The sequence below is a fragment of the Mobula hypostoma genome, chromosome 8 (assembly GCF_963921235.1).
Source record: "Mobula hypostoma chromosome 8, sMobHyp1.1, whole genome shotgun sequence".
NCBI lineage: Eukaryota > Metazoa > Chordata > Chondrichthyes > Myliobatiformes > Myliobatidae > Mobula > Mobula hypostoma.
The window spans coordinates 144,130,818-144,144,714 of NC_086104.1; the positions used below are offsets into that span (position 1 = coordinate 144,130,818).

Here is a 13,897-nt window from a genome sequence, read left to right on the forward strand (position 1 = left end):
CGTTCTCATGAATCTTCTCTGGACCCTCTCCGATTCCAGCACATCTTTTCTTAAATAAGTGGCCTAAATCTGCTCACAATACTCCAAGTGCCTCAGAAAGCTTCAGCTTTACATCCTTGTTCTTATATTGTAGTTCTCTCAAAATGAATGCTAACATTGCATTTGCCTTCCTTATCACTGATTCAACCTACAAGTTAACCTTTAGGGAATCCTGCACAAAGATTCCCAATTCCCTTTGCACCTCTGATGTTGAATTTTTTACCCATTTAGAAAATATTCATTGCCTTTATTTCTTCTACCAAAGTGCATGATCATACACTTCCCTACACTATATTTCTTCTGCCACTTCTTTGCCCATTCTCCCAGTCTCTCCAAGTCCTTCTGCAGATTCCCTGCTTCCTCAACACTACCTCCCTCCTCCCACTTATCTTTCTATTGTCTGCAAACATGGCCACAAAGCCATCAATTCTGTTGTTCGAATCATTGATGTATAACTTGAAAGTAAGTGGTCTGAATACTGGCCCCTGCGAGCACAATTAGTCACCAGCAGCCAAACAGAATAGGCTCCCCTCTTTCCGTCTCTTTGTCTCCTGCCAATCAGCCAATGCTCTAACCATGCTAGTATCTTTCTGTAATACCATGGGCTGTTACCTTGTTAAGCAGCCTCATGTGCAACACCTTGTCAAAGGCTGGCTGAAATTCCAAATAAGCAACATCCTCTGACCCTCCTTTGTCTATTCTGTCTGTTATTTCCTCAAAGAATTCCAACAGATTTGTCAGGCAAGATTTCCACTTAAGGAAACCATGTTGACTTTGGCCTGCTTTATCATGTGCCTCCAAGTACCCCAAAACCTCATCCTTAACAATGGACTCCAGCATCTTCTCAACCACTGAAGCCAGGCTACCTAGCCTATTATTTCTTTCCTTTTGCTTTTCTCCCTTCTGAAAGAGTGGAGTGACATTTACAATTTTCCTGTCCTCTGAAACCGTTCCAGAATCTAGTGATTCTTGAAAGATCATTGCTAATGCCTCCACAATCTCTTCAGCTACCTCTTTGAGAACCCTGGAGTGTAGTCCATCTGGTCCAGTTGGCTTATCCACCTTAAGATTTTTCAGCTTCCCAAGCACCTTCTCTTTAGTAAGAGCAACAACACTCATTTCTGCCACTGACATTCGTGAATTTCTGACATAATGCCACAGGGAACACTGATGCAAAATACTTAAGTTCATCTGCCATTTCTCTGTCCCTCATTACAACCTCTCCAGCGTCATTTTCCAGCAATCCAATATTCACTCTCGCCTCTCTTTTATTCTTTACGTGTCTGGAAAAAAAGTCAGTATTCTCTTTGATATATTCAGCTAGCTTACCTTCATATTTTATCTTTTCTCTCCTTATAGTTTTTGTTATCAGTTGTCTTCTGTTGGATTTTAAAAACTTCCCAATCCTCTAACTTCCACGAATTTTTTCTATATTATATGCCCTTTCTTTTGCTTTTATGCTCTCTTTGCCTTCCCTTGTCAACCACAGTTGCCTCATCCTCCCTTTAGAATACATCTTCATCTTTGGGATGTATCTGTCCCCCACCTTCTGAATTGCCCCTCCCCAGAAACTCCAACCATTGCTGTCCTGCCATCGTCCCTGCTGATGTCCCCTTCCAATCAACGTTGGCTAGCTTCTCACTCAGGCCTCTTAAATTCCCTTTACTTCACTGTAATACTGATGCATCTGACTTTATCTTCTCCCTCTCAAACTGCAGGGTGAATTCTATCATATTATGATCCCTCTCCCAAAGGTTCCTTTACCTTAGCTCCCTAATCAAATCTGGTTCATTACACAACACCCAATCCGGAATAGCATAGTGGGCTCAAACACAAGTTGTTCCAAAAAAGCCATCTCGTAGGCATTCTACAGGTTCCCTCTCTTGAGATCCAGCACCAACCTAATTTTCCCAATCTACCTGCATATTGAGATCCCCGTGACTATTGCCCTTATTACATGTCTTTTCTCTTTCCCATTGAAATTTATCTCCCACTTCCTGGCTACAGTTCAGGGGCCTGTATATAACTCCCATCGGGGTCATTTTGCCCTTGCAATTTCTTAACTCTACCCACGAGGATTCTGCATCTTCCGATTGGAAGCCACCACTTTCTAAGGATTCGATTTCATTTTTTTACCAGCGGTGCCACCCCACCCCCTCTCCCTGCCTGTACTTTCGATGCAAGGTGTATCCTTGGTTGTTAAGCTGCCAACTACCACATCCTTTCAGCCGCATCTCAGTGATGCTCACAGTGTTATACCTCTCCAACGGTGCTACAAGATCATCTACCTTATTCCATATCCAACTGGTGGTGGAATGAAACAAGGCCAGGCAAATGGTATCACTTGACCAATTCCAGCACTAACTTAACATTCAGTACTTGCTACGAGGCATTTATAATTAATGAACAATCGAAGCATACAGCTGATTCATGGATAATGCATCAGCCAGTGATAGTTTCCTGATAATGGTTCGAAAGAAGACACTTTAAGAGAATAATCCGCAGGGTCCCTGTGTGAGAAAATTATTTTCCTTTCCCTGGCGGTAAAGTCACGGATCATTTTTGGCTTGGGCAATGATTAAAGACGCTTGTCTCTTCTTGCAGGGCGAGAGAGAAGCTGTTCACCTCTGCACACAGTTTGCAAGTGGTGTGACCAATGTAACAGGCCCCAAACCGTTTAAGATTCCATATTCCATCAGGCAGAAAATCTGTTCCACGTTCGACATTCCCAGTGCAACAGGCAAGGACTGGCGGCTGTTAGCACAGAAACTGCATATTGACAGGTGGGTAGAACGAAGGCACACCACCTGGGAGGAACAGTCACTTTACAAAAACTGGCTTTTATGTTCTCTCAGATAACTTACTATTGATAGGTTCAACTCAAAAAATGCACAATGAGGGGATTCCCTCGGAGTGTGTTTGTGGTTACAGAAACTCTGGCAATTTTACTTTTTATTTGCGAGATGCAGCACAGTGGCATGCCTTTCCAGCTCAACAAACCCGCGCTGCCCAATTACGCCCACGTCACCAATTAACCTACTAACCCATCCGTCTCTGGAGTCTGGGAGGAAACCCACGTGGTCACCGGGAGAATGTACAAACTCCTTACAGTCAGCAGCGGGAATTGAACCCGTGTCGCTAGCTCTGCAGTAGCGCTGTGCTAACTGCTACGCCACTGTGCCACCTCACCACGAGCAGTGGGTCAGTGTTGCGAGAGGACTCTGGGGGGGTGTCTGCATTAGCAGGGGTTCTCACTTTTGCACATTTCAGGGAGTGCGTGAAGATTTACAGGGGAACCCCAGGAATAGGTCAGCGATACAGGGGTCCCTGGGAATGTGTAAGGATTTACAGCGGGTCTCCAGGATTACGTCAGTATTTACAGGTGCGCCCAGAAATGCATCAGGAATTACAGGGGTTACCAGGAAACACGACAGGATATACAGGGGGTTGCTGAGAGTCAGTCAGGATTTCTGGAGGGTCCCTAGGTGTATGTTGGTATTTCTTCTCTTCGGTTGTCCGTCGAAATCCGATGACGACGTCCACTCCTTTAACGGTGAGATCTTTGATGACTATACAGCCTTATCCTGGACCCACAAGCTCTATTGCAGGTGGGACATGTATATGTAGTAGTGGTGGTGGTAGTGGTGGCAACCATGGCTGCATTTCTCCTGGCTTTTTTCTGCTGTCTTCTGGTTGTTCTTTCCATCTCCAGAATATGAACCTCCTCAAGATCTCAGCAACAACAACATCGTATTCTGGAAATGTTGGTACTTACGTGACAAATGACAGCATTAGCTTAACATTCAGTACTTGCTGTGAGGTGTATGAGGGTAGTTTGAGTAGTATAGGGATTTACAGGGGGATCCCTGGGAGTGTGTTTGCATTAACAGGGGTCTCAGCATTTGCAAGCTGTTTCAGAGTCTGTTCAGTCTTTTTAGAGGGGGGCTTGTTGTGTGCTTGTGTATAAAGCAGGTCTCTGGGAGTTTGTAAGTCAATGCAGCATACCTGTGAGGGTGTGTTGGTGTTTACAGGTTGTCCCTAGGAGTGTGTAGGTGTAGTTAGTATATAGCACGCCCCCTAGGACTGTGTCAGTAGTGTATCAATCTTTACAGGGTACATATACTGTCAGTGCTTTCTCAGTATGGTCCTTTACCCTTTCACTTTTCAAATGCCAAATGATAATTGCACAAAAGAATTGGCTGTCTCCAGTGTAGAACAGAGAAATTGCCGCATGGCTGGATGGTACACTAAACTTCAGCAGCTCCCTGAAGTGTCAGTATTCTGAGAGTTTAAAAGAAGCGAGTAGGGGCAATCGGCAGTTTTTACGCGCCACAGTTGACGAGGAAATATTGGATTGTGCATAATTAGGCACCTGACAAGATCCAATAGAAAGAAGTTGGGTTTAAATGGAGTGGCCATTGTATGAGTTGGTTTGAGGAGTTGAGGCTCTGGGTAGTTGAGGCTTTGCTGAGGAGAGGCTTAGGCTGTAGGTAGTTTTTTTTGTTTTTCTTTCCTTCTTGGTCCTCTGGAAGATCACAGTGGTAATCTATGTGTGAAGCCAAAAGAGATGGGGGAGAACTTATGTAGATCTTTTGGATCTGTATTTACTAGGGGGATGGACACAGAATCTATAGAATTGAGGCAAAGCAGCAGCAAGGTCAAAAGGTTCATTTTATTATCAAAATAAGTCGCCAGACTCCGACTCTGAGATTCATCTTCTCCTGATAGCCATGAGATACAGAAAAACCATGGAAGTCATTGAAAGAAAAGACATCAACCCCAATCACTGCCCGCACAAAAAATCACAAACCCCAAATTCCTCAAACCCTCCCTCGCACAAAAACTAACAGATCACCCTCCCGGAAAACAGAAGCTAGAACATTAAACGCCAAACTCCCCAGCCCCCTTCCTCACAAAAAACTAACATATCACCCACAGGGAAAAAAAAACAGCAGCGATAACATCAAATCCCCAACCCTGTCTCTCACACATAAAAATCTAACAGATCGGCCACACAGAAAAACATCAGATCCCAATTCCCCAACCCCTCCCTTGCACAAAAACTAACATATCGCCCACAAGGACATCAAACCCCTGAACCCCAAACCCCCAACCCGCCGATCGGCAATAAGAAAGAGAACACAGAAAACTGAAGGAGAGCAATATAAACTACTGTCCTCACCAATATCACATCGATCTCAGAGTTTCCAAAACATTCCCCGTCAGCGTTGAGGAGAGCGACTGCTCGAACTCAGTCCTTCTGTGGAGAGCGGCCATCGACACATGGCCTCCATGGAGAGCGACTACCAACCCGCAGTCAGGAAGAAATAGAGTCGATCATAGCCCTGTGCTCCCTCTCTGGTCTTTTCTTAGAGGCAGCTCATGCTTGTGGTCCTCTCTTGGAATATTCTTGGGGACAGCAGAGCACTAGGTCACTTGATCAAACTCCAAACTGTGAGACAAATGCACCAGCAGTTTCCAAAACACAATTAAGATAAAAAGAATAGTAGAACTTGTAGAAAAAGTGAATTGACTAGCTGGAAGATGTCTCCCAAGGAATCATTGTTCACTGGTGCCATCTTGAACAACTTGATCTTATCAAAGACCCTTTTCAGATTCGATACTTTGATCTATGAAGGCTGTGTGCCAAAACCTTTCTTTACAACCTTATCTGCCTGTGATGCAACTTCCAATGAATTATGGACCTAATATTGTTCTTAAATAACATTATGGGTCCAACACTAACGTTGATCCATTGTTTAAGAAAGGTTCTAAGAACAAGCCAGGAAATTACGAGCCAATTAACCTGAGATCAGTAGTGGGAAAGTTATTGCAAGGTATTCTAAGGGACTGGATACATAAGTGCTTGATTCGACAGGAATTGATTAGGGATAGTCAACATGGCTTCATGCATTGTAGCTCATATCTAACCAATCTTACAGAGTTTTCCAACAAAGTTACGAGGAAAGTTGATGAAGGAAATGTAGTGGATTTTATCTACATGGACTTTAGCAATGCCTTTGACAAAGTCCCGCACGTGCGTGAAGTTGGTCAAGAAGGTTCAGTCACTTTGCATCCAAGATGAGATAGTAAATTGGATGAGACATTGGGTTCGCAGGAGAATCCAAAGAGCGGTAGTAGATGGTTGCCTCTCTGACTGGAGGCCTGTGACTAGTGGTGTGCAACAGGGATCAGTACTGGGTCCAATGTTGTTTGTCATCTATATCAGCAATCTGAATGAGAATGTAGTAAACTGGATCAGCAGATATATGAATGACACCAAGATTGCGGGTGTATTGGACAGTGGGGAAGACTATTAAAGCTTGCAACGGGATCTAGATGAACTGGAAAAATGGCAGATGGAACTTAATGTAGACAGGTATGAGGTATTGCACTTTGGGAAGACCAACTAGTTTAGGTCTTCCTCGGTGAGTGATAGGGTACTGAGGAGTGCAGTAGAACAGAGGGATCTGGGAATACAGATCCATAATTTCTTGAAAATTCCATCACAGATAGATAGATTCATAAAGAAAGCTTTTGCTACATTGGCCTTTATAAACCAATGCATTTAGTACAGGAGATGGGACATTATGTTGAAGTTGTATAAGACATTGGTGAGACCTAATTTGGAGTATTGTGTGCAGTTCTGGTCACCTACCTACAGAAAGGATGTAAATAAGATTGAAAGAGTGCAGAGAAGGTTTACAAAGATGTCACCAGACAGCCTATGTTGCAAGGAAAGGTTGAATAGGTTAAAACTTCATTCCCTAGAACGTAAAAGATTGAGGGGAGATTTGATAGAGGCATACAAAATTATGAGAGGTATAGTTAGGGTAAATGCAAGCAAACATTTTCCACTGAGGTTGGCTGAGATTTTAACTGGAGGTCATTGGTTAAGGGCGAAATATTTAAAGGGAAACGTCTTCGCTCAGAGGGTGGTGAGATTGTGGAACAAGCAGCCAGCACAAGTGGTAAATGTGGGTTCAATTTCAACACTTAAGAGAAATTTGGATTAAGTATGTGGATGGGAGTATGGAGGGCTATGGTATGGATTAAGTATGTGGATGGGAGTATGGAGGGCTATGGTATGGATTAAGTATATGGATGGGAGTATGGAAGGCTATGGTATGGATGCAGGTCACTGGGACTAGGTCAGTTAATCATTCAGCACCAACTAGATGGGCTGAAGGGCCAGTTCCTGTGCTGTCATGTTCTTTGACTCTTTTCTGGGGAAAATAAAAGATTTCACACCACCTACCCAACAGGGAGGAGATAGAGAGCTATCTATCCTTCCCTCAATGTAAAAAAAAATGAAAGAGCTGGGCCTTGACTTCAAAAAGAAGGGGCTGCGCACACGCTCCTGTCTACATCAACAGTGTCGAGGTTGGACCAATAACCTGCCCTGGTTCAACCATGTTGTTGTCACAGCTAAGAAAGCTCACCAATGCCTCTAGTTCCACAGGAATCTAAATAAATTCAGCATGTTCCCCATCCATTATTCCCATTTTTATTGATGCTCTGGACGCATCACAGCTTGGTACGGCAACTGCTCCGCACATGACCACAGGAAACTGCAGGGAGTTCTGGACACAGCTCAGCACATCATGGGAACCAGCTCTGTATGGACTCTGTCTGTACTTCTGGCTGCCTCAGTAAAGCAGCTGGCAGAATCAAAGTACCTTCCTTCCCCCGGACGTTCTCTCTCCTCCCCTCTCCCATCGGGCAGGAGATGCAAACACCTGAAAGAATGTACCACCAGGGTCAAGAACGGCCGCTGTCCCATTGTTATCAGACTCCCAAATGGACCTCTTGTATGATAAGATGGACCCTTGGCCTCACGATCTACCTCATTATGATCCTGCATTTTATCATTTACCTGCACTGCACTTCTTCGGTAGCTTTTATACTTTATTTTGCATTATCCTAGCCTGGGGGTTCCCAACCTTTTTTATCCCATGGTCCAATACCATTAAACAAGAGGTCCATAGACCCCAGGTTGGGAAACCTTCTCTAGCCCAATACACTGTGTAATGATTTGGTTTGTATGAACAGTATGCAAGACAAGCTTTTCACTATATTGCAGTACATGTGACAATAGTAAACCAAAATTGAAACACAGCGATCTGCTTAGTAGATGTTTAACCCTTGATCCAAATAGTGGATTATGTGGTGATTGTTACCTCTTTGTGTGGGAACTTGCTATGCACAAGTTAGCAGATGCTTTGCAAAGAGACTGCATTCCAGTGGCTGTAAGGTATTTCGGGGCAGTTTGCAGGTGAGAGTTCCCCTTGCAACTGCACGCCTTCCTTTGAGTGCGTTCTGGCAGGCTGCATCACCGACTCCAACGCACAGAAAGGAGCTCCAGAGGGTTGTATTCTCAGTCAGCTCCATCACAGTCTCAAGCTTCTGCACATTCAAGGGCATCTTCACAAGGTGGCGCCTCAGGAAGGTGGTATCCATCTTTAAAGACCCCCCACCACCAGGGACATGCCCTCTTCCTATTACTACTACTGGGGAGTGGGTACAGGAACCTGAAGATCTGCACTCAATATTCTAGGAACAGCTTCCTCCCCTCTGCTATCAGATTTCTGAACAGTCCATGAATTCATGAACGTTACCTGCTATTCCTCCTTCGCTCTCATTTTTTTGTGACTTACTGCTGTCACAGAACAAGGCCTTGGTGAGACCACACCTGGAGTATTGTGTGCAGTTTTGGTCCCCTAATCTGAGGAAAGACATCCTTGCCATAGAGGGAGTACAAAGAAGGTTTACCAGATTGATTCCTGGGATGGCAGGACTTTCATATGATGAAAGACTGGATCGGCTAGGCTTATACTCATTGGAATTTAGAAGATTGATGGGGGATCTTATTGAAACATATAAAATTCTAAAGGGATTGGACAGGCTAGATGCAGGAAGATTGTTTCCGATGTTGGGGAAGTCCAGAACAAGGGGTCACAGTTTGAGGATAAAGGGGAAGCCTTTTAGGACCGAGATTAGGAAAAACTTCTTCACACAGAGAGTGGTGAATCTGTGGAATTCTCTGCCACAGGAAACAGTTGAGGCTGGTTCATTGGCGATATTTAAGAGGGAGTTAGATATGACCCTTGTGGCTAAAGGGATTGTGGGTATGGAGAGAAGGCAGGTATAGGGTTCTGAGTTGGATGATCAGCCATGATCATACTGAATGGCGGTGCAGGCTCGAAGGGCCAAATGGCCTACTCCTGCACCTGTTTTCTATGTTTCTATGGTAACAATAAACAGCATGACGTGGCAGTGATAATAAAACTGTTTCTGCTTCTTATTCTTATTTTTCCCTTTAGGAACCTGAGCTACTTTGCAATAAAGAGCAGCCCAGCCAGCATCATCTTGGATATCTGGGAGGCCCAGCATCAGAACGACAGGGACCTTGACTCCTTAGCCAGCGCCCTGGAAGAGATAGGCAGGATCCAGTGTCCCAGCTCAAACACGCCCGAAGGTGACGGCGACGAGGCAGACTACAACTACGGCGGATGAAGTCGACCCATGTGCGGCCGAGCCCGGCTGCCCATCGGTTCAGCTCCCTCCCTTCCCTCTGAGCAAGCACTGCTCAGTCACAATATAGGAAAGATTTCTCAGGAAATGCTAAAGGTTTACTGTCCAAATCTTTGGATGTGTATGTAAATAGAATTTATTTGTAAATAAAAACCGGTAGGGGTGCACCAATTATAAATGATTAGAGGAACCAGTCCTCAGTTCGTTTGGCCCATTAAAATAGATGCACATATTTCAACTGGTCCTCAGGTCTCTCTGCCCAATATTACTCCACGGGGTGACCCAGCACAAGTCTCATAAGCTGGTAAGGAGCTGCCACTCTGTGCTTGCCTGGAGGAGTGTGGTGCCAACTGCCTTCAGAACATGAGAACATCCAAGAAAAGCAGCCTCTTTGGCTAGCAGCACCATCCCAACTATTCAAAGTCAAAGCCGAGGTTATTGTCAGATCCATGTTCATGTATGGACAGGTGCAATCAAAAACTTGCAAGAGCCCAAGAGTCTCACAGGCCCATTGCATCGTCAAAGCAACGTTCACAAGAAAACCATAAATGAAAAATAAATTCTACACGATTTTTTTACAGGAAAGAACATAGTTAGAACAAAAATTAATGTCCATGTTGTTGCTAAAATGTAGTGAGTGGGGCTGTGCCTGTTGGTTCAAGAGCCGAATGGTTGAAGGGAAGTACTGCAGCTCTTCCTGAACCTGGTGGTGTGGGACCACAGGCTTCTGCCTGACGGTGACTGTGAGAGGATGCCATGGTCCGGTGGTGTGGACCTTTGATGAAAGATGGTGGCTTCACTCCTCCATCACTTGTTGCAGTGTGCTCCATCTACGCAGTACACCATGGTGGGGAACGTCAGGAGAAACTTCTCCATTCAGAGGGTGGTGAGAGTGTGGGACGAGCTGCCAGCGCCACTGGTGCACGCGAGCTCGATTTCAACATTTAAGAGCAGTTGATGGTAGGGGTATGGAGAGCTACGGTCTCGGTGCAGGTCGATGGGAGTAGGCAGTTTAAATGGTTCAGCATAAACTAAATGGGCCAAAGGGCCTGTTTCGGTGCTGTACTTTTCTTCATGGTTACCAGCGTAGCCTACCCTGACAGCACCAGCCTAACCCCCCGACTTCTACCACCTGGGAGGACCAAGGCATGTGGAGGATGCACATGAGAACACCAACATAGACACCTTCACAGGTTGGTTTGGAAGTGTATAACCTTTACTTTATTGTCACTCAGTCAGAATCCTGGAAACCTCCAAGCATTAGCACCTTGAGACTATGCTCATACATGGATTCTCAAAGACAGCTCAGTTCCACCTTCACAAGAGCGGTCAAGGTTGAGCCATATATGCTGGCCTTGCCTGTGGGACCATATCCTGTATATAAATATTATTTTTCAGTAATACGTTTATTTACTCAGAATATTTATCCAGAAGTGTCTCTTCTCACCATTTCCTAAGCCCCCGTCTTCTTGTTCCTCCCTAAAGGGAATGAGGAATAGCCCGTTGATTCCGATCAGAATAAAACATCTCTGTACTTTCCCAAGAAAGTGGAGTTGATGCTTTACCAGTGGGGGACGCCCCTCACTATTGACCTGTAGTTGTAAAGGACTCTGGTGGTGATGGATGCTTTGGAATGAACCCATCTCCCATTGCAATAACTAGGCATCTACACATCAGATGAGCCTGAAGTGAAAGGTGGGAGTTTCTGGAGAGGTTCAGATTCAGATTAATTTATTTATCTCTCTCTCTGTCTGGCTATCCATCCCGTAGGATGATGATGGTTCCTTTCAGTCAGTTAGTGGGGTGGTACCCCACTCCTCAGAAAGGAACAGTGTGTGCGTGAGTGGATTTTAGGTGAGTAGGGGGTTGCACAGGTCCAGACCCACCGTCTAGACATCCCCTCCCAGATCCAGCGGCATGGTGGGGTCCAAGACAGCTGGGGGAAGTTCTGTTGCAGTGAATGGCCAGACCAAGCTTCGATGCAGGGAATGCCCTTTCTGCCCTTCACGGCATGTGTTTGCTAGATGGCCGTTGGCCCTACGAGAGGGTTCATCCACCCTTTGACAGGTCTTGTTTTTTGTCCTGCAGGGTGTCTAGCCACCCTCCTCACCGGGCAAGCCTGATGGGGGAGCCGGTTTAGGCGCCGACCACCCGACCATGCGACAGGTAGTACTGGGTTACATGGTACCAGTAGCACTCAGACCAGTGACCTGACATTTATTTATCACATGTACATTGAGATGTACAGAGAAATGCATTGTTTCATTAACAAACAACACAGCCTAAGGATGTGCTGGAGGTAGCCTGAAAGTCTTAGAGAGGACTGAGGAACAAATTTTTCATCCAGATGGTGGTTAGAACCTGGAATGCTCTGGTGGAAACAGAGACTGTTACAACATTTAACTAGTATCTAGACCAGAGGTTCCCAACCTTTTTAATGCCATAGACCATTACCATTTACCAAGGTGTGGTCCATTGAACCCCCCAGTCTAGACAAAGCAAGGAAAGTTACAGACGAAATGGGATCAGAATAGATTGGGAGTAGCAGATAGGATGGGCTGAAGGCCCTGTGTTGTATGACTCTGTGATTCTAACATTAATCAAGTACCCCAAGGTTGCATTCAGTTTATGTTGAAGCATAATGTTCAGTAAGCCATTAGCCGAAGCTTTGAAATATGTATTGAAGATATGCAACAGTATTGTAAAGTCTGCTTTCTCCAGGTATAGCAAGCTGTTCTCAGAGCCCAGTACCCTCCTAACCAAGGGTCCACTTAAAAGTAGTTACTGTAAATGTCCTCCTACAGCAGAATGGGGTTGAAAGGGATAATAAATCAGCCATGATCGAATGGCGGAGCGGATTCGATGGGCTGAATGGCCTAATTCTGCTCCTATATCTTATGGTCTTTAAGGTCCCTGTTTCATTTTACAATACTGGGAAACACTTCTTTAATACTCGAAACATGCCTGTGTACAAGGCGTTGATCTACAAGTTTCGCAATCCCTCTTGTAATATTTCGTTAAGATTCCCGTCCATCCAAGACACCGAAGACAGTGGAACAGGGTGGGATGCCCACTTCAATTAAGCTAATCTTGAGGCCTTCATTTTCATGTCAAGTGCTTATTTAATTAGAAGGCAAAGTAATTGTTGCACCTTTATAACGAAGTAAATGTTCCATTCTCCTCTCGCTCCTGAATAGCGTCTTGTTCACATACACCTGCCGCATATGTTCTTGCTGCATCCTTGATGGATTTTGTAAGCTATTTACTAATGTCTCCGTTCTGCCAGCAACCAGCAAAGACCGGTTTCCCTTGAAATCCACATTTTAACAAATTGGTGGATCCTTGTGTGTTTATTTTTGCGTACAAATCATTAAAATTTCTGTGGTTCTTGGTCTTTCTCTTTGCTTTGATTGAGGGAGAAGTCTGTGGAAGCTGGGATGACATATGACTGAGAGCCAGCACTTGTAACATACACCAGATGCACTGACTAACACTTCCACTGTGGAATATCTCCTCGATGAATCAGAGGAGGTTCATGGCACAGATGGGAATCTGTTGGCCCATCAATTCAATTCAATTCAAGTTTAATTGTCATTCAACCATACGTGAACACCCATTAATACAGCCAAATGAGACAGGGTTAATCTGGGGCTAAAGTGCAAAACACACATAGCACATATAACATAGCAAGCATAAGTAAGAAATCAGTATAATACAGCCGCACAAAAAAAAAATTTAGTCCTGATCCCGTGTCCATGAATTCCACAGAAATCTGCAGTCGTCCGCAGTACTGCTGAACGAACACTAGATGGCAGCACCGACTCCAGCCTGGACAACGTGCCATATTGCCACCGGCTCCGACACCTCTTTCCCGGCGGCTGTTAGCAGGCGACACTGCGGCTCCCTCCGACCAAGGGCTAGGCCTCAAGCCTAGAAGATAAGCTACCTAGTCCAATCCCACCTTCGTCCAGAGCCCGTTTTCAGTTGCGCATCCAAGTACTTTTTAAGAGCTGCCTGTGCGGAATTTGCACGTCCTTTCTGTGGCCGCGTGGGTTTCCCTCAAGTGCGCCAACTCCCCAAGAGACATGGGTTAATTGGCTGCTGTCGGTTGCATAGGTGAGTGGTAGAATCTGGCGGAAGTTGAGGGAATGTGGAATCATAAAATGTGACAAGTGCTGAATTAGTGGTAATGGGCCGTTAATGGTTGGCAGGGATTCGATGGGCCACAGGGCCTGCTTCCAAGTTCAATGACTCTCTGAAATGTGACGAGCATGTATGCTTTTCTCTCATCTTGCCTTTAATCCTGTATCTACTTTCTTTTATC

General features: G+C 45.0%; 1 protein-coding gene across 5 annotated transcripts in view; it reads left to right on the forward strand.

The window, feature by feature from the left end:
* Positions 1-12,948, forward strand: part of LOC134351022 (netrin receptor UNC5D-like) — a 924,405-nt gene extending 911,457 nt beyond the window's left edge. For 4 of the 5 annotated variants that reach the window (XM_063056996.1, XM_063056997.1, XM_063056998.1 and 1 more), the window contains 2 exons: positions 2,644-2,822; positions 9,363-12,948. In XM_063056996.1, the coding sequence (XP_062913066.1) occupies positions 2,644-2,822; positions 9,363-9,555 (372 nt within the window). In that variant the 3' untranslated portion in view covers positions 9,556-12,948. The remainder of the gene's footprint in view (positions 1-2,643; positions 2,823-9,362) is intronic. The other variant, XM_063057001.1, reaches the window with a different exon arrangement.
* Positions 12,949-13,897: the final 949 nt, after the last annotated feature.